Source organism: Cyphomyrmex costatus, unplaced genomic scaffold (genome assembly GCF_001594065.2).
Source record: "Cyphomyrmex costatus isolate MS0001 unplaced genomic scaffold, Ccosl1.0 scaffold76, whole genome shotgun sequence".
Classification (NCBI taxonomy): domain Eukaryota; kingdom Metazoa; phylum Arthropoda; class Insecta; order Hymenoptera; family Formicidae; genus Cyphomyrmex; species Cyphomyrmex costatus.
The window spans coordinates 1,506,589-1,528,567 of NW_017280333.1; the positions used below are offsets into that span (position 1 = coordinate 1,506,589).

Consider the following 21,979-nt stretch of genomic DNA (forward strand, 5'->3'; position numbering starts at 1 on the left):
GTGTTAACATCTTAAGATAGTCTTGTCACATTAAAATAGTTCTGAAATCAGGACAAATTATGAAAACTTTTAATGACTAAAGATTGTGATGGTAAATAGGTTCAAAATATGAAAAATATCAGTAAAAGTAAATGTAAATTCATTGTTATTACAAAAAACAAATAGTAATGCAGTTATCAGTAAGATATAAGAAAAAGTAACTTATAACTATAATTTTGTTACAAGTAACAAGTTATTTCCATTTCCTATATACATACAGGGTGAGGCATTTAAAACAGATCACCCAAATAACTCGCTCGTTTTTAATGATACAAAAAAATGTTTCATATGAAAGTGGAATGTTTTCGAGGAGACATATTTTAGATGTCTCACCCTATATATACATAGAGTATACATATACACACTGGGTCCCAAAATTTGCGCACTCAGAGTACAGAACATGATACTACATGCTACAACAATTTTTTCCTTTAACAAAATTGCGTATGATAAATAATTTTTGTGTTTCTCTTATAACTTATGAATCTGTTGTCTTATAAAAAACTACTTATCACATGTAATTTGTTGAAGGAAAAAATTATTTTAGCGCAAAGTATCATGTTATGTATTCCAAATACGCGAATTTTGGGACACCCTGTATATACATATATATATATATATATATATATATACACACGCACACACATACACACACGAAGGCCAAATTTAAAATTATTAATTTTTATTAGCCCTTTATCAAAAAGTATTCCTTGCAAATTATTGTTCTATTTATTCATCAAATATGTTTCTTTACAATCTCTATAATCTGATTCTAATCGATCAAACACTTTCGCTACGTCGTCGTAGGAACGTAAGGAACGATGAGTGCAACGTAACTGACGTGAATCGTAAATATGAAATATGATTTGATGAGAGAACAAGATACGAATGGTATCGAATGTCGACTTGAATAATAGAATTATATAGAGAAGAAAAGATACGTGAGAATGTCGTTTGACGAGATATTAATGCACTACTTGCTTAAGGTTACGTTTTACGAATATATATAGAATATGTACCACTATAAGCGGGCAACTCACCTACCGATTGCTTGATGAAATACAAGTAACTGCGTTTTGCAACAATATAACGGATGGCAAAATCGCAGAAAAGAGCCAGTAAAGCGACAAGAATTTAACGATACAATAAACCCATCAAGAACCACGTACATACATAAATCACAAACAGACTGAACCAGTTTCAGTGTTACCATGACACTCTAAAAATTTAATCACCAGATTTCTATTCCCTTTCACCAAAATTCACTAGAGTAACGATCAGAACTAGAAGTTTGTTCGCGTTGTTGAAATCCACCTTTACAAAAAATTTTTGCACTTTAAAACGAGATAAGAATAATTAAGGACATTGTGAAAAGAGAGAGAACGAAATGCTAAGTGCAAAAAGTACAAGCAACGCGAACAAACCTCGTGTAACTTTTTCTTTTAGCCCTGTGTCTACACTTCTACAGTGCTAGAACACGACTCGTATTGGCGATCCTGGAATGTGTAGCCAATTGCTGTGTTTCAGAGAATTTAGAAATAAAGAACAAACCTATATAATCATTGATTAATCGGAGTTGATGTGAAACCCGAATATACTCAGGGTTTGGTAAAAGGGTCCTTAGTACTATTGAACGTCATTTCTTAATATTTTTTAGTTTCTTTTGTTGTCATTTTTTTATCGTTGTTGAAAGTGACAAAAATACTGTCTTATTATGTCAGAGGAAAAGTGTACAATGATACACATGCCGCATCATGCGCAGCAAAAATTATGTCAAAGTAGACCACTTTATAGACAAGGAAGAAAATTGACAGCAGTCAAGGTAGTATTGAAGACTTGTATCCTACAATAAAGTCTAATTTTTATTTTACTTATCTTTAATCAGAATTAATTTGTCGTTTTACATAGATTAAAGAAATATATATTTTTTTTACATTTAGGGGTAACCAAATCTGTTTTCAACAGACTTGGCAAAATATCTTCTATAAATCTTATTAGTTTGGATCATCATAGTACTATTTACTATAACAGAATATACATGGCTTAGACATTTTGTATCCTATATCTTTGCTTTCTTTTTTTTGATTCCCAAATATGTGTCTATTTCATTTTAAGTTTTCATTCTAATTTTTCACTCAAAACTTTTTGAAATTTCAAGCAATGCAAACAGACCTATTGATTGAAAAAAAATTTTGTTTCAATGATTTAATTACGACTACAAAATAATTGATAATACCTAGTTTTTGCTAGCAACCTACTGTCAAATTGTGTCGGTAGACTTTACTGCTAAAACATAAACTTGATGCAGATATAGTTGATATAATCTGCTACCAATATTCTACTTAAATTTATTATAATTGATAGCATATTGTGTATTAACATTTTGAGATATTTATCTACAACTGCAATTAAAACAATAATTGTTTCTATCATGAACTATTTTATTTTTAAGGAAATATATGTACATCCAATGTTGTCTCATTATTAGCATTTCGTATTTGATTTATCTTCAATTGTGTTACAATATGTCTTTATTATCAACAATGAGTGTTTTTCAACAAGAAATACAGATGGCAACAACATAGTAAATCATTACTTTGTTGTTTAATATTGACAAGTAATAAGGATGAAATGATTCATTATGTAATACTAATAATTCTTGTTGTAAAATATCTATTTATGTCAAAAGAAAGCACACAATAACTATTTCCAATAATTAATCTTCGAAATTAACAGTTAATCAAAATGTATTGATGTTATATTTAATTTGTACATTTTATAACGATTGCTTTAAATGTAAAAAAAAAGTGTTTTAATTCGATTATGTTTTAAATTATATTTTTTATATCTTATATCAATTTGAAGAACCACATATAATAGAAAACGATCACTCGCATATTTCCTTGACAAATTAGTTCTGTGTAATAGGTTTACACAGTTAATGATGAATCACAGCATTTGTTAATATGTGGAGTACCACAACTGCAATTAGTAGAAGAGGTGAAAAAACTCGTTTATCCCTATGGAAATTTGAAAGAAGTTCAGTTGGTAACTGAATATCCTTCAGAAAAATTTACAGAGACATACCATGTACATTACACACATATTCAGAGTGCGAGGTATATATTTATTGTTTTGTTCTAAAAAGATGGCATTTATTATATACAAGAATCTATGAATAAATTAATCTAAGAATAAAATCTAATATTTATTTAAATCACATTTCTTGCAGAATAGCAAAGCGTTTAATAGATAATAAAAATTTCTTCGGTGGATGTCTACACGTTTGTTATGCTCCTGAATTAGAAACTCTAGAGGAGACAAAAGCAAAACTTATACAACGCCGTAAGGATGTAGCGACGCAGATAAAAAGAACTCAACAGGAGTTGATAAATCCGAAAGTAGACAAATTTATTCCAAGGTATGTTTAAATATTGTTATTTTTAATTCTCCGTTGGCAATGTAGTTTTCACCTTTCATCCGTAGCTTTTGGGTTTTCAAATTTCAATGCATATTTCTATAATATTGCGGATTGTATACAAATTTGAAAAAACTTACATATTTATAAAAACTAACGAATTCTTATTACAATATTATAAAAAATTAGAATTACAATAAAAAATCAACTTTTTCTCTAAAGTCTAACATTGCTGGAGGAAGATAAATGTTACATATGAATTTAAATACTTCATATAAACAAGATATGTTAAAGACTATCCAGAAAGTCATACATGTTAATGGATTTTGGCAAGTGTCTACTGAAAATTTTATTAACAGAATGTTAGCAGAAATGTAACAGACAAACTCTGCTAACGGAATATGATAGCAGATTGTAGTTTCTGCAAATTAAACAGAATCTGCGTTTTGTAATTATTTAAACAGTATATTTTATTTAAACGATTACAAGATAAAAATTCCTGTTGAAAATGTGCAAATCTATTGTAATCATCTTAATGCTTACTCAATGCTTATTAATACAAAATTGATGCCAGCAATGTTGTACTCAAGTTTAATATATTGTTAACATTTTTTTTTTAACTCACTGAGTCGTAATATATTTATCTATCTAATATTATCTAAGATTGTGTCTAATATGTAACTACCCAAATAATAAAATGTTTCTATACCAAGAAACGTTTTGTTATGTTGGTAGTTACATATTAGAAACATAATCTTAATGTTAAACAGGTAGATATATTAAATATTTACTTGCAGAGAACAATATCATAGAAAAAAGAGAACTCCTGCTTTGCCCCTCACCGAAGAACGGATTAAACATTTCTATCCTGGAGAAACGTTGTCTTCTATTTGTAATGATTCTATAATTCCAAACACAGATCTACGACCTGTGTCCGAATCTTGCTTACCAATAAATTGGAAAAATAACTGTAATAGCGGCATCGTATCTAGTTCAGAATCTTATTCGGTACCATATCAATTAACCGAGGCAATGATGCAAACAGGGAGCCAACAAGCTAATAAAAATCTAGATTCGAATGTACAAAAAAAGAAAAATTACAGAATACGTTGTATTGATAAAATTAAAGTTGTTCGACCACGATTGATAGATACTAGAAATATTGCGCGATCAAATTTCACCGAGAAAACGAATGTATTCTGTAATGCAAAGAAAGTAGAAAATAAAATCACAATCAAGTTATTGGAAAAGTCTAATAATGAAAAAAAGAAGATAGTTATAAAAAATCCAAGGTATGTATGCATGTACAGGAAAGTTTCAAAATAGCTTGCAGCTTCGAAATATAGCAGGGGCTCTATTCTTGAAAAGAAACGTATACGAAAGTCTAGGGAAATACTATAATATTCGTTACGTATACTATAGTATTTTCCTAATTTTTCGTATACGTTTCTTTTCAAGAATAGACTCCCTGGGTTATTACGAAATTAGAAATCAGGAAATTGTCAGGAAAATTGAAAATAGAGAGATCAGAGAAATCATTTTACAAAATTTTCGGCTTTAAAGAATTTTAATATAAAGAATGTCTCCCATTTTAAATAAATCATTAAGATTTCTCGAAAATTTTTTGAGATATCTTATATATTGCAAACTTGTTAATTTATAATATTTTAATACATAATTCTAATTTGCTTCAAATGTATTTTTCAGTGTAATATCTTTGATACAATCCAGCAAAGATCTTCAATCTTCGATTCAAGCGGTAAAAACTCAAATTCGTACAATAATGCAAAAACATGATAAATAAATATTGATATTATGAAATGTTTATTTGGGTAATTTATTTTACAATTTATTTATTCAAAATGAGTATATTAAACGTCATTTTACTAGTTAATGACAAGTTCACTTATTATAATACCATTTCTATTCTAGTCCTAAGCATAAAATAAATCAGCTAATCTAAATACTTTAATTAAATAAGGACCGTGGAATTCGGATCCCATTGAGTTCCATTTCTAGTCTTTCTATTATACGTCTTAGATGGTGGCGTATTCTCTTGTGCTTCGATAGATGTAGTCATGCTTTTCAATAATTGTTGCGGTTTTTTTTTTATTTGGTTATTATTAGATCGATTGCCAAGAGGTGTACGATTCTAAAAAAATATGAATTATTTGCAAATATATAATTTTGTATATGTGTAAATAGTATATACTATAATATCGTATAAATTACCTCATAAGTTTCAATTTCCTGTTTGTTCTCAGGAGTAAAAACCTTTTCTTCATTAACATCTATTTTAGTATTCTTTTTTTTTCCTTTTGTGTCTCCCTTCTTCCGAAAATCTGTCTTCGTTGGCTTTAAAGAAGTACTAATCGTGGTATATTTATCAAACGTTATAATTACATCGTCTCTTGAAACTTTTTTTGGCAATAATTCTTTCTCATCCTTCTTACCCGATATACTTTTCTCTGGAGACAATGAATCATGCCACAATTTAATTTTATCATCATTTCTTATCTTTGTACTAGATTTAATATTTTCACAATCCTGTTTTTCTGTCTCGTCTTTGTCTTCTTCATTATAAAGAGTAGCTATCTGTTCGTCCGAGATTAACGATATCTCTTCACTCATATATTTCGGGTTCTTAATAACTGTAATTTCCTTTTCACTTTTGGAGATACTTAAATTAGAATTGTACACAGATGTGCCATGTACTCCATCCTGTTTCTCTGTATCTAATACTTTCAGACTTTCCAAAGCTGTATCAGATAATCGTGTTTCCAGGATATTAATCGCTGTATCGATCTTCTGACGAGAATTTTTCGGATTGTAAACATCCGTTTCATAACTGCCTCTACGACTCAAATTTTCTTGTGATCGTGCCTTTATCAACGCGAGAGATTTTGGCATTAAAATAGGAGTTCTGTCAAAATCTGCAGCTGGAGATCTAGGATCTAATCCTAAAATTATAAAGCGTTCCTTATCTATTGGTGTAATTACTTTTGAACTCCTTGTAATATTAACGTTTGTTGTCGAATTCTGTACCTCAAACTGTAAAAATACATATTATAAATAATTTTTATTTTTTTAAATGTACAAATAAAGTAGAATGTTAAACATGTTTTATATTTGTATAAGATATGTATAAAATCCTTATTTTGCTTATTAAATAATATTATATTATAGAAAGATTAGATTGACTCTGAAAATCCAACCAAGTAGTGCTTAAGAGTACTTTTTAAAAGTAGAATTATAAAAAAAATTGTATTAAAGAAAATCTATATAACTTACAATTATATATATGCACAAAATCTTAAATAATTTTTTTAATCTTTAAATAATAATCTTATTGTATCTTTAAATAATATATCTATTTTATTAGTTTCGTAAGATATTTGTAATGAATTCAATAATGTGTAAGTGTAATTTTTAAATCATCTTACAAAACTATAATAAAATATATTGTTCTATTTAAAAAGATAAAACAATACAAATAAGAAAAAGGGCACAGAGCCAAATATGTTTAACGTACGTATAATTTAAAAAAACAAAATATATACATATAAAATTTCCAGACGTTTCGACTCCGATCGGATCGATATTTGGCTCTGTGTCCTTTTTCTTATTTGTATTGTTTTATACACGTTGAGCCTTTTCATTACTTATTTTTAAAAAGATAAAATATTTAAAAAAAGAACTTAGAACACTTTGTTTAAGTTATACAAATCTTAATAACATTGTTATTTAAAAAAATATCAGATTATGTACATTTAAATCAAACGTACTGTAAATTCAATTATTTATATATGGAAGAAAAATTTATAAGGGAGTTAAATATTAAATAACATACAGAATCTGACTGTTCATCACTGTCCATTGATTTTAATACAACACGTTTTTTAGGCGTTAGTGGTTGCATCACTACATACATATCTGCTTCAAGATACTGCTTTTTCTGCAAGTATTTAGGCATTGCACTTGGTGGTTTTTTATTTTCCCCAATTGAAGTACATTTAATCTATTAAAATATTAAGATATATTAAATGTCAAAGAGAATATACAAATTAGGAAAATATATAATTCATAAATTTTTTTTCTATATTAAATTAATAGAATTTATACTTCAATAGGGGTTCTTTTAATTCCTGCTGAAACTGAACGTGGATCACCCAGTACTCTTTTTTCAGATAATATTGGTGTGCATATACTATTATCTTCTACAGTTGCTTGCTGTACAACCATTTCAGGTTCATTGCATTCCTTTTGACTTTCATTAGTGTAAAATAATAATTTACTTGCATAATTACCCATGATATTGACGATCAAAACTAATTGTTATAAAAAGCTTCTGCAAATGAAAATCAATTAGCATAAATACAAAATCCCAAGTTAACATATATTTCATAAAGGAGTATAATTTTATTAATGAAGAAACTTGGAGTATTTATGAATGGAATAGACATATATACATATATATATATGATTTAAATAATTGTATTGAAACATAATATGTTCATATTCGTATTAATATGTTGACTTACTGAACATTTGATAACTTTCTATTGAATTATCTTAATTTCAGCAATTTAAATGTATTTTTTAATTATATTAATTATATAAATATATTTTTTAATTTAAAAATGACGTACTAAATTGATGTATACGCATCAAAATAAATAATTAAATACACGTTACGCATATCCCCAAAATTAAGATAATTCAATATAGATAGGTATTAGTTAATACCCCCGCATCAAATGCACAATGCAATTAGACTTAGATTAGCACGTAGAAACAATCTATATCCTCATTCTTCAAAATTAAACTTATTACATTTATTCTATTGTGATAATTATTTTACCTTGATGTGTTATTTATTATTTAATTGAAATAAATAACGTAGGGCAATAATTACTTCAAACAAGCAACAATATTTACGTGTAAATCACAGAATTTTCAGACGTTAAATACACAAATCATGCGTCACCAGACTCAAGCGGACTTTAAATCGTTGTTTACTTTGGTTTACTTTCAAAATCAAAACCGACAAACGTTCGAATAGTACCAATTTGTAGAACCAGAGATCGAAAACTCCCATACTTTTAATAGAATCCCTATAATATAGGGACTTTAATTTTTAACTATTATGGCTTCTGCAGACAGAACGTTGGCACGATATGACCAATCAGCATCATAGTCACCGGCGAGACTTCAACCGGTTGAAATGTCATGTGCAACTTGTCATGTTGCGAAATTATGCAAGATTCACACTACGTACATACGGTACGATATCCAATAGCAGAGCTTGTTTTCTAAATATATTGGGTCTTCTACAATAAGCCATAATGGGCCTCATGGTAACTTTGACCATGATGGGCCTTCTACAATAAGCCATAAGTCATAAATCGGAAGTAAGAAACTAAAAATTGACGACTGTGATTGGTTCATTTCTAGCTTATGACTTATGATTTGTGACTTACGGCTAATGTAGGATTCACACTGCGTCCGACATCCGACGTACGACGACCGATATCCAATAGGAGAGCTTGTTTTCTTGATATATAGCTAACAATATTTTGTAACAAGCTCTGCTATTGGATATCGTACCGTCGTACGTCGGATGTCGTACGCAGTGTGAATCCTACATTATTGAAGGCCCATATAGCTAAATATTTTGTCATACGATGATGCTTGTCGTATACATGGTCGACCATGGTCGTATATATCTAGAAAACAAGATGTCCTATTGGATGTCGCACATTCGTCGGATGTCATACGCAGTGTGAATCCTACATAATCATAAACTAAACATAAACATGACGCTACATATTCTTATAAGTATGGATATGCAATTGTTATTAATAAAAAATTATATTTTTATTAAAATATTTTTAATATTTTAATATAAATTTTAAGAAAATATTTATTTGTTTTGATAACATCCTTTTTATTCACATCAGATTTTTTTTGAAAAAGCATAATTTCCCCAATTTTGTATCATATTTATCATCAAAGAGTTGGTAACACTGACCACAGCTAATATGGCAAGATTCTAATCCAGATTCCAGCTAGCACTTCCTGACTTCAGCAGAAAAACAATAATCGTGTCGCTGATTTTAATCAGCTTTAATTACATAGCTATGTAGGAGTTTACACATCTTTATATTTGTATTTTGTGTGCAATAGTTTTAATATGCGTGAATCTGAGCACAGGATTGCCTTAACACCTTACGATCATATCATTATGATAGATGTAGTTAGAGTATTAGAAAACGTAAGCAACGCACAAGCTTTGGTGTATGACGTTAGAATTGATAGACATCGCTATATCTCTTGATAGCGTGCTACCACGTGCTACATAAGCAAAAGTAAGTAATCTTATCGTTTGTAAGCAAGTCAAAAATAATCTTGTTAACTATCCAGAAGGCCTTAATGTGTTACGGTAATCTTGTGCTCAGATCTTAGTGTGCACTGAGAAGTCTTGAGAGATCACTTGAGTGAGACAGACCTGTTTCGTCTCGTCTCGAGTGTCGCATCATCATTTTTGAAAAGCGTTGCTGGCTTTGATTGTGCCTAGCAAGCTTAGCTAAGTTTACTTCGTCATCGAGGACCCGGATTATTTATATCAGAAGTGTACACTGAGTACATCCAAACAAATTTGCTATTAGTGAGTTTGCTTATTTTTGTAATTTTGATCTCATTTTAATTACACAATTAATAGGAGCAGTGTACTAGGTATGTTAATATCTAATAGAAGTACATGATAATGTATTTTCACTGTTCCTGTATTATTTTGTCACAAAATCTTGTGATCAGAGAGTTAATTGAAATAATAAATATATTTCATTATTTCAAAAAATATCTATATTTGCACTGAATAAATGTGTATTACATTTGAATATATATTGAATTTTATCAAATATCTATTTATTATTCCATATTTATTCAGGCTGAATGTAAGTAATTTTTGAATTGATTAAATATTTATTGATATTGAGAGAGAGAGAGATCGATGTATCTAGATTTAGATATCTGAATCTGAGGTTGCTATTGAAGCCTGTTTGTCATTAAATAATTTTTTTATAAATGAATATTTTACCAAAAACTTTTTGAGTTATATGTTTGCCATATTGTATCGGTTATTTTAGATTTTATAATTTTAACTTCTAATTTATAATCATTGACCTAAAAATTTTTGAGTACAAAGTTGAAAAACATGGGTCTGATATAAAAATTTATCACGAAGAATTAAAGAATTTTACAACAGTTGCAAAGTTTTCTTTTCTCTATTACAAATACATTCACTTGAATATATGTTGAATGAAGTCAATATATATCCAAGTAAATGCTTTATTATGATACTTTACATCTTTCTAGAAAACGCTTAGTTATTGTACAGAGAAATATTAAACGAATTTCATTTGTTATTAACAGTAGAATTACAAGAGGTGTGTGCCACAACATGTTGAAAACATTTAAGTGTCTCCAATGCGATTCAACCTTTGATCGTGCTTCACAATTGGATTATCATCATCGGAGTTTACATCTAGGAGAAAGATCCCAAATATGCCAGATATGTGGAAAGGGTTTCTTTCGCAAAGCAGACCTGCGCACTCATTTGAACATTCATTTAGGAACAAATTTTTATATTTGTGAGATCTGTGGGAGGAAGTTTAGTCATATATCGAATCTTATAAGACACTGTAGAATGCATACAGGTAAGATATAATATAACAAATATAGTTAAATGTAAGTAAAGATAATTGTTCACTTTAGTTTTTCATTTTTAATCATGACATTAAGACTGTACTTAAGATAGTATTAAATAATAAGTATTAAAATAAGAGTATTAAATAATAAAAATTGACTATATATGAATATCAGCTTGAGTATTTCTTTATTTATTTCATATGCAGGAATTAAACCGTATTCATGTTCAATTTGTGATAAGAATTTCACACAAATGTCTTCATTAGCAAGGCACAAACAAATGATACATGGGATATCAAAGGAAGTTATGCAGCAGTATTATAATCCTAGTATTAGCGATAAATCACAAATCAACAGTCATGGATTGAAAAAAAACAAGGTATTAAATCATTATTAAGTACATTGATTAAATTTTCAAATTTTTTTTGAAAGGAAATTTTGGTCGTATTTTTTGACTGTATTTCTTCAAAAGTAATTTTTTTTCAAACGTGGAAAATATTCCGAGAGCATTAATTGAGTTGTTAGTGTAGTTACAAGAAATAATTATTAAATTTATGTGTATTTAAAAAATTGTGTAATATTACAAAACTTTTCCATTAAATAATCCAATGTTTATATATTATAATTATGTATTATTATTATGGATTTTTCAGACAATAGATAATAACATGAAAAATAGAATTCTTGAAACATCTTGTATAGAGCCAAAATATATTAACCAGAGTACTACTACAGACTCAGATGTAAAAAATGAGGTGATTTCCGATCAACGCGATATTGATGTGGATAGCAAAGCGTGTTTATTCGAGACTATTATTTATGTCACGTCTAAGCAGGTAAATACCTGATTTTTTAGATTTAGTTATTATAACATAAATATAAATGTCTAACATAAAGTGTATGAAAAGTTTGGTGAAAGTAATTTAGCAGAAAATGAGAGTACAAGTATATTGCCGCAAGATCATTATGTCAAAGTTGAGGAAAGACTTGGATCTACTAATTTATCAATAAATAATACTATTTCAAATTCTTCTCAAGATATAGTCAATAATCATGAACAAATCCCATTTAAAGACAGTATAACTTATTTACATCAATTAGATAAGAATAATTCCACCGTCCTATCTCAAGATAGAGAATTTAATGCTGAATCAAAAGTTCAAAATAATGAATACATTGTGAAATCAAGCAATTCACATATATGTATATCTCGAGGAACTTGTAAAGAATCTTCCCTAAGCAACGTCAAAAAATCGTTAAATATGGAAACAAATTTTCCTATTTATAATTCCAATGAAGTTTTAATGGACCAAAAAGTTCTGCGTAAACAAATAAGCAAAGGGGTTATTAGTGAAAATAAAAAATGTAATAAATCATTAAGTGATAATGACAATCAGTTGTATATAGAGCTCTCTAATTCAGGAATGTTAAAACTTGATGAACCTCGGCACTGTAATAATAATATTAGCTTAACCGGTCTGAAGTCTTGTCATTCTGAAAATAATACTGCTAATGAAATAATATATACTTCCAAATCTGCTATACAGAATGCAGAGGAAAATTTAGAAAATTTTAGTAATGCCAATAACACAGTGTTAAATAACGAAGAACCAATGTTGCATTTAGTACAAACAGAGACTGGTGAGCAATTTTATGAATTCATAATAAGCAGTTTAGTAGAAAAAATGCAGGACACTCCGTGCACAAAGGATGTGGAAGATACAATAGAATGTCCACCAAATATTTTTAGAGATAGTCAAAAAGTCCATTCGAATCTAAAAGGAAGTGAGAAGGTCGATCAAATAGAGCATCAACAAGCTCTGGATGATCTTGTTGATATAAATAACGAATTTAATTATACACAATTTGATTTTTATAGAGAGGAAAAAAATTATGCTATCTTAAGCCATGATGTATCTGAACATTTCAAACAAAATGTAAAAGAAAATGAATGTGTAAGTAATACGCAAAAGAAAAATCAGATCTACAATTTTGGAAACATGGAATTATTGGAAAACGAAACACATGTTGATTTTGATAAATACGTCGAAATTAATCTTGAAGCGTTTGAAAGACTGAATTATGAAAATTGTAATGAAAAATTTTTAGAATTTGTGGAGGTTGCCGATATTGGCACAGAATCCTCAGGATACAAGGAACTTTCGATGGTACGTTTGATTCAAAATGATGGTGAACAGCTGTTGGAACTATTGCAAGATTCTCAGGCTGAACAGGAAGTAAATCAAGATTTCATACAAGCTAATAACTTCAAAGACTGTTCAAACATTTTGCAAAATAATAGTAAAAGAGCTGATTGTTCTAAAAATAAATCAAACTTATTCACATGTGTCGAGGATAATGTACTAGTAGAGGAAAATATGAATAGTAACAAAGACATAAAGAATATTAAAGAATATATAGACAATAGCAACCATACGCCTACAGACGTAACGACTACTAAAAGTGCAAGTAGTAAAAATATTAGAGCATCAGAAGAATCGAAAAAATCAAAAATAATTTCAAGAAAGTTCCAATGCTTAGTATGCAAGAAGGCATTTTCAACAACATACAATTATAAACAACATATTGGAATACATTTTACCGATCAACAAAAGTTTCATTGTAAAAATTGTGGAGTGTCCTTCGCTTGGAAATCTACTTTGAACAAACATATTGCAAACAATCATACTTCAGATTCACAAAAGTTTGTCTGCGAGATTTGTCCGAAAGTCTACAGCACCTTGTCACAAGTAAACGTAAGTCTATCAGTTTATAAAGTAACATTAGTCTTATATTACTACAAGAGATAATGATCTTGAAATTTTGGAAATACTTCTATCTGAAACAAATTATACTAATTCTAAAATATCTTCTTCGAAAACTAAACAAGTTTTACTTTACTAAATTTTTTATTTATAGTTTTTCAACACATTAACATCTTTCTAATAGGATGCCTGATTGAGCATCAAATTATTAAATTGCTAGTCAATTGTGATATTACTACAGTATTTTAATCGGATTGTGTTTCAAGACCGAAAATAATTTCGGCGCGGAGTTTAAGAAAAACTACATATATGTAGTATATAAATTGACATAAAAAAAATTATTTCAACACTAAAGCTTTAGCTTGACCATGAGGTCCTTATTTCCTAATTGTTGTATAATCAAAGTCTTATAAGAAACTTTGTATTAAACATTTCTTATTTGAAATTTTTATTTAAATACATTGTTCTTGTATACATAATTTTTAAGCTTGACATAAGATGGATCGCTCCTGTATGTATATATTATAAATATGACATGTATCTTGTATAGGATCATGTAAAAAGGGACCATTTAAAGCAGCGAAATCATGTTTGTCTGCATTGCGGCAAGTCTTTCTTTAAAAAATACGACCTGAAGACTCACAGTAGAACGCATACGAACGAACGTCCGTATGTATGTCGTGTTTGCGGTAAAAGGTTTCATCATCAGAGCCACATTATTCGACACGAGCGTACGCATTCAGGCGAGCGACCATATGTTTGCGACATTTGTCAAAGAACTTTTACACAGCCCAGCTCGCTCAAAGCACATAAGCAGAAGCATCAGCAAATTCGGATGGATTTTTTAGATTATCAAATCGATGAGGATGATCCTATTACATTAACGACACTATGAGACATACATCTACGAAATAAATGTAAAAGGCGATATATATTTCGTTTGGAGTGAAAAGAAGGCAATGGATATACAGGATGATCCAAAAACTCAGATGTCTTTGACGGATTCCTTAATTGTAAGATTTTTTAAATTTTGTCTGAAACTTAGCTTTTTGAAATTATAAAAAGAAATATTTAGCATATCACTTTTCATAGAAAAGACCAACGGGGGGGCATCTCACAATCGAACACAGGCTCACACAAGGGAAGCATAATAATTGGACGCATTCACACGTTTATAAGAAAATAGAAATACGTTTGTTCCCATCTTTTCCCTTTATAACACTATTTATTTCTCTGTCTTTCAGAGAAATAATTTTAATATGTTAATATTAATATTCAATAATTCAATTTTTTTTACCTTAAAAAAGACAGAATAATCAATTAACTGCGTAATTATAAAAATATGTCCAAGTTTAAGTTATAAACGATAATAAAAACAAATATTTCGGCTTAGCTTTGAGTCATCTTCATCGTTGACAATTACAATAACTAATCGTTTTCTTCTCCACCACACATAAAAAGAATCCATTACAAATGATTGGTAGGCCGAGTGATTTTCTTTGACTTCAGTGCATTAGATAAGAACTATAATAAAATATTTTTTAATTAAATACTTTCAAAAGATTGTTTCTTTTAATTTCATTTTTCCAAAAATAGAATTATAGAAACACTTTATTGATCTTGATCTTGACAAATGTTATCAAGGTCATGACTTTGAACAATATTCAAGATATTGTAACCGTTGATCGGGTATCTTGGATAATGCTAATGCTGGCAGTACTTTATAACTTTCAAGCCGAATAACTTAAAAAGTACTTAATAAAAAATAATTTATTATATATTTTGAATAACTCTCAAGGTACCTATGAGAATATGTAATAAAAATTGGGAGTCTCATTCGAAACATTCGTCATTCAAACAATTTTATAAATATTTAAAATGTCCGATTAGATAAATTTAATTTCTGTCCACAGGATTATCAAGATTTTGTCAATTTTCAATACTTATATGCTTCTATTTAATGGATAACTAGACATATTATTATTGGATTGGAAGCCACTGTGAATTTTATGAACTTGAATTATGAAGAAACATACAATAATTGTCGATATAATTTTATTTTATAAATCATTTTGTAATTTATAACCAAGTGTCACTATTACTAATCTTAAATGTAAAAATATAGTAAGCAATTAATAAAATTTTTGAAATAATTTATAATAATTTATTTTGCACGTTTACTTATATTTTTTTATGTCGTATTTTATGAAATATTTCATATTGTGAGATTTGTGCCAAGACAATGTGATATTAATCTATTACTTCATAAGTGTTTTAGTTAAAAGTAGATTTATTACTTAACCCGAATCTACAATAGAGAGAGAGAAATTTTATGGCTCCGGCACACTGGACGCGGAAACGCTTGCCGCGCGGTAAAATGTAACGCGGTAGCCAATGAGCTTACAGCTCCTGACAGCTCCTAACATGTTCATTGGCTACCGTGTCACATTTTGCTGCGCGGCAAGCGTTTCCGCGTCCAGTGTGCTGGAGCCATTACAACTGTTTTATGATTTTTTGCTGAAATAGGACTATTCCTTTAGATCTAAAAGTATAATCCAATCAGCGAGACGAATCATAAAACTGTTACAAATCTGTTGAGTCTGCTGACGCAGCCATTATGTTTCCGGCTTTATTTACACCGGTTAACCTAATTTTAAAATACACGAAGTAAGTAGTGTAAATCAATTGTAGAAAATTACATTCTCTAAAATCGTCAGATTTCATCGTATTTAGTAAAAAGGATATATGTTTTCTTGAAATAGTTATTGACTCAGGGTTTAAGAAAATGGATCGTTCAAACATAACGAGTCCGTTGGGAAAAACTGTAGCCTCGCCTAGGAAACGATTGTCAATCATTCAATCGCTAAAGAAAAATGGCTCGTAAGTTTCTTGGCATATAATATTACAATAATTCATTGCATAAGGAATGCTCCTTTGTGTCACATAAAATAAACGAGACACTACCATGTCTCCAAATTATTAAGACAACAAACACTTGTATAGAGAGTAATTGTACAGTTTAACATCTCTCAGCTCAAAAATCAATAAAATTAGGCTTTTCGATGCGTTTTTGCATGAAAGAATCTAGTAGAAAGAAAGCAATCTGCGAACCGAGATATCAATTGTTGAATTTAATTACTATTCAGGTTAGGAAATCTGTGACATCGTTAGCATAGAGTGACATGAAAATGACTATACAAATCAATATACTTTACAATATCTTTGTTAAAAATAAATGAAATTTAAGTTAAAAAAAAAGATTTTAAAGCTTGAAATCTCTACTTTTTGAAGATTGTTACATTTTTTAAGTTTCTGTGAACTTGGTAATTTTTTACATATAAAAAAACTACATAACTGTAAAAGATGAATAATTTTTTTTTCACTTTGGATCTTTTATGTGCCCAAAAAAAATAACGAAAATTTTCGACTCTATTGTGAAAACTTGAAGCTTTCCCTACAAAATCTTTTTTTTTTTTAAATGTTCTTATGATTTTTTTATTTCTGAGTTATTCATGAGTTAAGTAAAGGAGCATTTTGATTTTGATTACTCATAACTCTGTTAAAAATTATCATAATTAAAAAAAAGAACAGATTCTTAAAGCTGAAACTTTGCTTTATATGGTATAATGATATAATTGTAACAAAAATTTTGCAACAAATGGTAGATTGGGAAAGGTTTCTTTTGTAAATAGACTTCCCTCAATATTTTAATGCTCAATGAATTGAAAACGATAAAAATAGATTTGTATGGTCATTGCCAAATCTAAAATTCTGATTTTTTTTTTTGGATATTGGGGGATTATAACATAATTTATTATATTATCTTTTATATTTTTAGTAACAACATTATAATATAGAATTTTATTTTATCTTTAGCACAACTAGTGCAGCTGGACGTACAAATCAATCTATACAAGTAATATGCAGGACACAGAGCCATATAGTGGAAAACTTTGGTTCTCCATTGCCAGTCCTGGTTACAGAGGCATTGACATTTGTAGATCGAAATACAGCTGTTAGTGTTAATATATCTGAGAATGGTTGGGCCTGGCTTGTCTATGGACGTAAATTACTTGTGTGGCAATGTAAAGCTAATATTCATGACTCCAAGCAGAGGAGAACTTTTAAAACTCAATGTCGTGAATTGTTGCTGCCTCAGAGTGATCTAGCTCATAGAGCAAATTGTATAGCAGTCTGGGTACTGCCTGGTCACCAGGTAATGAATAATTCAATTACTATAATTTTATTTATAATATATTCATGTATTAATATAGGTAGCAAATTGTTTTGGTGTATTACATTAATTTTTGTGTGTAAGTGAATGTGTACATGCATCATGTGTATATGTATGTAGAATTTATATTGTTTATAGGTTCCTAGTTGCATGGCGGTCTCACCAGAAGGAGTGGTACGTTTCTGGACAAGTGTGGCACACGAAGGATCTTCTGTAGAGACTAGTGCTGAGCTTGCAGGACAAGAAGTAGATTGTCTTATACATGTTCCAGGCCATGGGTGCATTCTAGCCACAACTACATGTACGGTGGCACTCTTACAACCACAGTTTAATAATGGAAAGAACAATATTACATGCCAAGTGCTTCGAACAAGTCAAGGATGGCTCGGTGGTATAGGTCGCAAAATGACCTCCCTTATTTTTGGAGCGATACCGCAATCGCCTGTTACAGAAACTAAATTAGTAAAAGTTACGTGCACATTACTGAACGAAAGAGGATCAAGAGTTCTCATTCTTGCTGGATCTTCTCTGCAATATTGGTTCTTTTCTCATAATGAGCAGGAGAAAATGGAATTTGATGAAGATATCACTGATATCGTTCAGCAGGCATTCCAAAGAAAAATTTGGGAATCGAGCCCTCAAAACATGAGCACATGGTTCGTTGATATGCAAACGTGTGAAGAAGGAATAGTCCTTTTAATGGCAGCCTATTGCGCTGATATTTCCATACAAATTCATTTTGCACTCGGACTATTACCTTTAGTTGGCACAACACTATCAAACTCATTTAAATGGTTCATACCTGTGAAAATCGATCCGATATTTTATCACAACGATATAGAGTCTTGGCTAGCTTCTTACCATTTCATATTGTGCGGTTGGGAGGCGATTATATACAGTCGGGATAATGTACTCGTGGTTAACACCGCATCTGAGGTCGAACAAGATAAGATCGATCTGGTGAGAGGCAGTGAGGACGGTATACTTGGAGGTGCTATATGCTCATCGACTCCGGTATTGTTTACAAAAAGTATCGGTCTCGTGTCTGTTGTACCGGTGGACTTTGCAGTACAAGATTTCAACACCGGATATACGGACACTACCATGAGTATGGACTACACCTATAAAGTGAATCAAACGGTCCAAAACTTTTCCACTCTTATAAGTAACGATGAGTTGCAGGATATGTACTGTAGTTCTGATACGGTCACGCAATTACGTGCTGCCTTTCTCCTCAGCCTTCGACAAAATAAGGCACAAAGTAATGAGATTCTTTCTCAACTGTTCCCTCTGCAGGAAGATCCGGTAATGGATATCAATGCTACCCTCGACACGCTCGTTTTAAAGGTCGCGAAGGATCTAATTGACGATTATCCGGCCAATGATCCGAGATGGTCCCAACATAGAGATCTATCGATAACGATGAACGCGGTCACTTCTATGCAAATACCACATCAGCTGGAGGGTAAACAAAAAGCACTAGATCTCTTTATAATGTTCTTAAAAGAGCATAACTTGTGGAACAGGTTCTGTGCGGTTACATGCAGGGGTACTATTATGTCCACGTCTCACGTGCTCGGTGAATACGCAGAGAAAATAGTTGCGGCATTGACATTGTACAGTCTGCAAAATAGATATGCGGAGATCATAGACGCAATTGTGAACCAAACGTTGAGTCAGAAAGAAGCACATGTTTCTGATGAACTTACTGTTTGCGATATATTCTATCGTGAAGTGAGCACAGTGCATCTATTCCTGCCAGTATTGGTAGAGAAAGCGTACGAAGTCACGCAATCCGAAAGACCTTTGCAACAAGTTGGACAATACATCATGCAGGTCAATACCATTTTATTGACTGTATTGTATGAGGTGGTAAAGTATCGTCAATACAATGCTGAACGCTTCGTCCCTGCCAAGTTTTCCAATGAGACAACAGAATATCTCCCTTGGACGGCTGCACCGGGTAAGGACGGCTTGAGAAACTGTCTCAATACAATGCAGAGCATTACGATCAAGCATGGAATAACAGGAACTGGCGACTCCACTGTGAGGAACGAACTGTATGAGCAATTGGTCAGTCTGATTGACTTGATATTGGATGGGAGAAAATGTCATTTAGAGAGCATTCGTGGTACAGAAAAGTACGAGGTTCTCTTAAAGCAATACGAAACAGAGCGAGCTAATTTGATACAACCGCTGATAAAGGAGGAACAATATGACAATGCCGCGATGCTTGCTGAGAAATATTGTGACTTTCCTTCTCTCGTACAGATCTGCGAATTAACCGACAATAAGAATCGATTAGACGGATACATCGAGAAATTTGCAGTTCAAGATTTCGCTGGCTTCTTATTCTCTTGGTATGTAAAAGACGGACGTCAAGGTCAACTGGTTGAGAGATGTAGACGCGGTGGTACCGCGGAGCTAACAGAAAAGCTGTCGGAGCATCCTACTCTGTCTTGGGTGCAAGCTGCATTGACTGACGAGCTGCGATTCGCCGCTAACACGCTTCATACTTTGGCGGTTCAAGAATCCGAACTAGTCACTCGTAAAAAATCAATGCTATCGCTGGCCAAACTGGCTCTGCTCGCGTCGGACGAATCGGAAGATAAAGTGATAGATTGTGTGAAAACGATTGACAATGAATTAACGCTCATAGCTTATCAGGAGGATCTACCGACACAGGTGCTCACTACATATGGCTACGATATTACGAAGTTGCGAGTGCTCACACCAAGAGAATTAATTATGCTGTATACTTCAAATGACAATGTCATCGCCAATGAGTATGATTTCAAGAAGGCCCTTGATTTGCTCGATTATGTAGAACATGAAGAGGATAAATCATCGCTGAGATTACAAATATGGGCGCGCGCGGCTCGGCGAAATCAGTGGGACAATGTGGAAAAGAATCCTGAGCAACAAGTTCAGGAGATGCTACTTTTTAAATTAATGGATCTTACATACTTTATGGGTAAGTACATTAAAAGATTAAATTGCAAATAATATTTGACATTATCTATAAATAAATAAAAGTTTCAATTTGTCGAAATTAAAGAATTTCTTTAAGTATTAGGTCAGTTTAGAGTTATATTAGAAAAAAAACATTAATAAGTATTATAATTCATTGAAGGAACAAAATTTTTATAAATTAATGTTTGCATTTTTAATATTTTTAGGTGGAAAAGTAGATGAATTTTTGCCACACATCGATATGCTTCTGAAGGAACCAGAACTCGGAGATCTTGCTACTTCCAGTAATTTCCAGTTCCTTATAAAATTGATATACGAATATGCTTATCGAAGCTATTAATATATAAAATGAATACAATCGTAATTATATTTTTGTACAAAAGGAAAGATTCAGAGATATTTATATGGTAACATTTTTTTCTTTGAATACTTTTGAAGCTTTTACAAGTATTTTCTTCAGAGGTGCCAAAAGATTTGCAAGTTATTGCCGTGTCCTGATTTATTGCTAATGTCAATGTTTCACGAGTCTTGTCATGTTCAACAGTATTAAAAGAAAAATTTGTTATCATATAAATATAAAGTTCTAAGGCAACAATGTAATATATTACTACTATTATACTAGTACTATATATATATATATATATATACTACATTACTACTATTGCTGATGTTACTACTATTCATTAATATTTATATCAGTATTACTGTTACATGACACATTAAAATTTCTCATTCGTTCATAATTATTTATATTTATTGTTGTCTTACTTTTACGTCTACTATAAATTGATGTTAAAAAATTGTGTGAATGCTTAAAACATATTAACTTGAAGCTTCCAC

The 21,979-nt window shown here is 30.6% G+C and overlaps 4 protein-coding genes across 4 annotated transcripts; 3 read left to right on the forward strand and 1 right to left on the reverse strand.

Annotated features, from left to right (window-relative positions):
* Positions 1-1,626: 1,626 nt before the first annotated feature.
* LOC108781111 (uncharacterized) lies at positions 1,627-5,261 on the forward strand. Its single transcript, XM_018548997.1, has 5 exons — positions 1,627-1,861; positions 2,968-3,158; positions 3,272-3,460; positions 4,255-4,749; positions 5,165-5,261. The coding sequence occupies exons 1-5, from the start codon at positions 1,754-1,756 to the stop codon at positions 5,259-5,261; spliced, it is 1,080 nt and encodes a 359-aa protein (XP_018404499.1). The 5' UTR covers positions 1,627-1,753.
* Positions 5,262-5,352: 91 nt separating this feature from the next.
* On the reverse strand, positions 5,353-8,382 carry LOC108781117 (uncharacterized). The gene is made up of 5 exons (XM_018549010.1): positions 8,319-8,382; positions 7,580-7,805; positions 7,308-7,475; positions 5,690-6,508; positions 5,353-5,609 (listed from the first exon to the last, which is right to left on the reverse strand). The coding sequence occupies exons 2-5, from the start codon at positions 7,766-7,768 to the stop codon at positions 5,430-5,432; spliced, it is 1,356 nt and encodes a 451-aa protein (XP_018404512.1). The 5' UTR covers positions 7,769-7,805; positions 8,319-8,382; the 3' UTR covers positions 5,353-5,429.
* A 1,420-nt stretch (positions 8,383-9,802) lies between these two features.
* On the forward strand, positions 9,803-15,074 carry LOC108781066 (uncharacterized). Its single transcript, XM_018548937.1, has 8 exons — positions 9,803-10,124; positions 10,892-11,175; positions 11,374-11,546; positions 11,821-12,003; positions 12,076-12,999; positions 13,051-13,923; positions 14,483-14,945; positions 15,025-15,074. Exons 2-7 carry the CDS (start codon positions 10,920-10,922, stop codon positions 14,825-14,827), a joined length of 2,754 nt encoding a protein of 917 aa, XP_018404439.1. The 5' UTR covers positions 9,803-10,124; positions 10,892-10,919; the 3' UTR covers positions 14,828-14,945; positions 15,025-15,074.
* A 1,481-nt stretch (positions 15,075-16,555) lies between these two features.
* On the forward strand, positions 16,556-21,479 carry Nup133 (nuclear pore complex protein Nup133). The gene is made up of 5 exons (XM_018548991.1): positions 16,556-16,599; positions 16,695-16,812; positions 17,809-18,148; positions 18,305-21,140; positions 21,346-21,479. Exons 2-5 carry the CDS (start codon positions 16,718-16,720, stop codon positions 21,477-21,479), a joined length of 3,405 nt encoding a protein of 1,134 aa, XP_018404493.1. The 5' UTR covers positions 16,556-16,599; positions 16,695-16,717.
* Positions 21,480-21,979: the final 500 nt, after the last annotated feature.

What these genes read in the sequence shown, in the direction of transcription:
- LOC108781066 (XM_018548937.1), top strand. Translation starts at nt 10,920, where the DNA reads ATGTTGAAAACATTTAAGTGTCTCCAATGCGATTCAACCTTTGATCGT. An exon ending in ACACTGTAGAATGCATACAG is followed by an intron (nt 11,176 to 11,373) that starts GTAAGATATAAT and finishes TTTCATATGCAG; the next exon opens with GAATTAAACCGTATTCATGT. An exon ending in ATGGATTGAAAAAAAACAAG is followed by an intron (nt 11,547 to 11,820) that starts GTATTAAATCAT and finishes TGGATTTTTCAG; the next exon opens with ACAATAGATAATAACATGAA.
- LOC108781117 (XM_018549010.1), bottom strand. Translation starts at nt 7,768, where the DNA reads ATGGGTAATTATGCAAGTAAATTATTATTTTACACTAATGAAAGTCAA. An exon ending in TTAAAAGAACCCCTATTGAA is followed by an intron (nt 7,476 to 7,579) that starts GTATAAATTCTA and finishes ATATTTTAATAG; the next exon opens with ATTAAATGTACTTCAATTGG. An exon ending in GTGATGAACAGTCAGATTCT is followed by an intron (nt 6,509 to 7,307) that starts GTATGTTATTTA and finishes GTATTTTTACAG; the next exon opens with TTTGAGGTACAGAATTCGAC.
- Nup133 (XM_018548991.1), top strand. Translation starts at nt 16,718, where the DNA reads ATGGATCGTTCAAACATAACGAGTCCGTTGGGAAAAACTGTAGCCTCG. An exon ending in TCGCTAAAGAAAAATGGCTC is followed by an intron (nt 16,813 to 17,808) that starts GTAAGTTTCTTG and finishes TTTTATCTTTAG; the next exon opens with CACAACTAGTGCAGCTGGAC. An exon ending in GGATCTTACATACTTTATGG is followed by an intron (nt 21,141 to 21,345) that starts GTAAGTACATTA and finishes TAATATTTTTAG; the next exon opens with GTGGAAAAGTAGATGAATTT.
- LOC108781111 (XM_018548997.1), top strand. Translation starts at nt 1,754, where the DNA reads ATGTCAGAGGAAAAGTGTACAATGATACACATGCCGCATCATGCGCAG. An exon ending in ACACATATTCAGAGTGCGAG is followed by an intron (nt 3,159 to 3,271) that starts GTATATATTTAT and finishes CATTTCTTGCAG; the next exon opens with AATAGCAAAGCGTTTAATAG. An exon ending in ATAGTTATAAAAAATCCAAG is followed by an intron (nt 4,750 to 5,164) that starts GTATGTATGCAT and finishes TGTATTTTTCAG; the next exon opens with TGTAATATCTTTGATACAAT.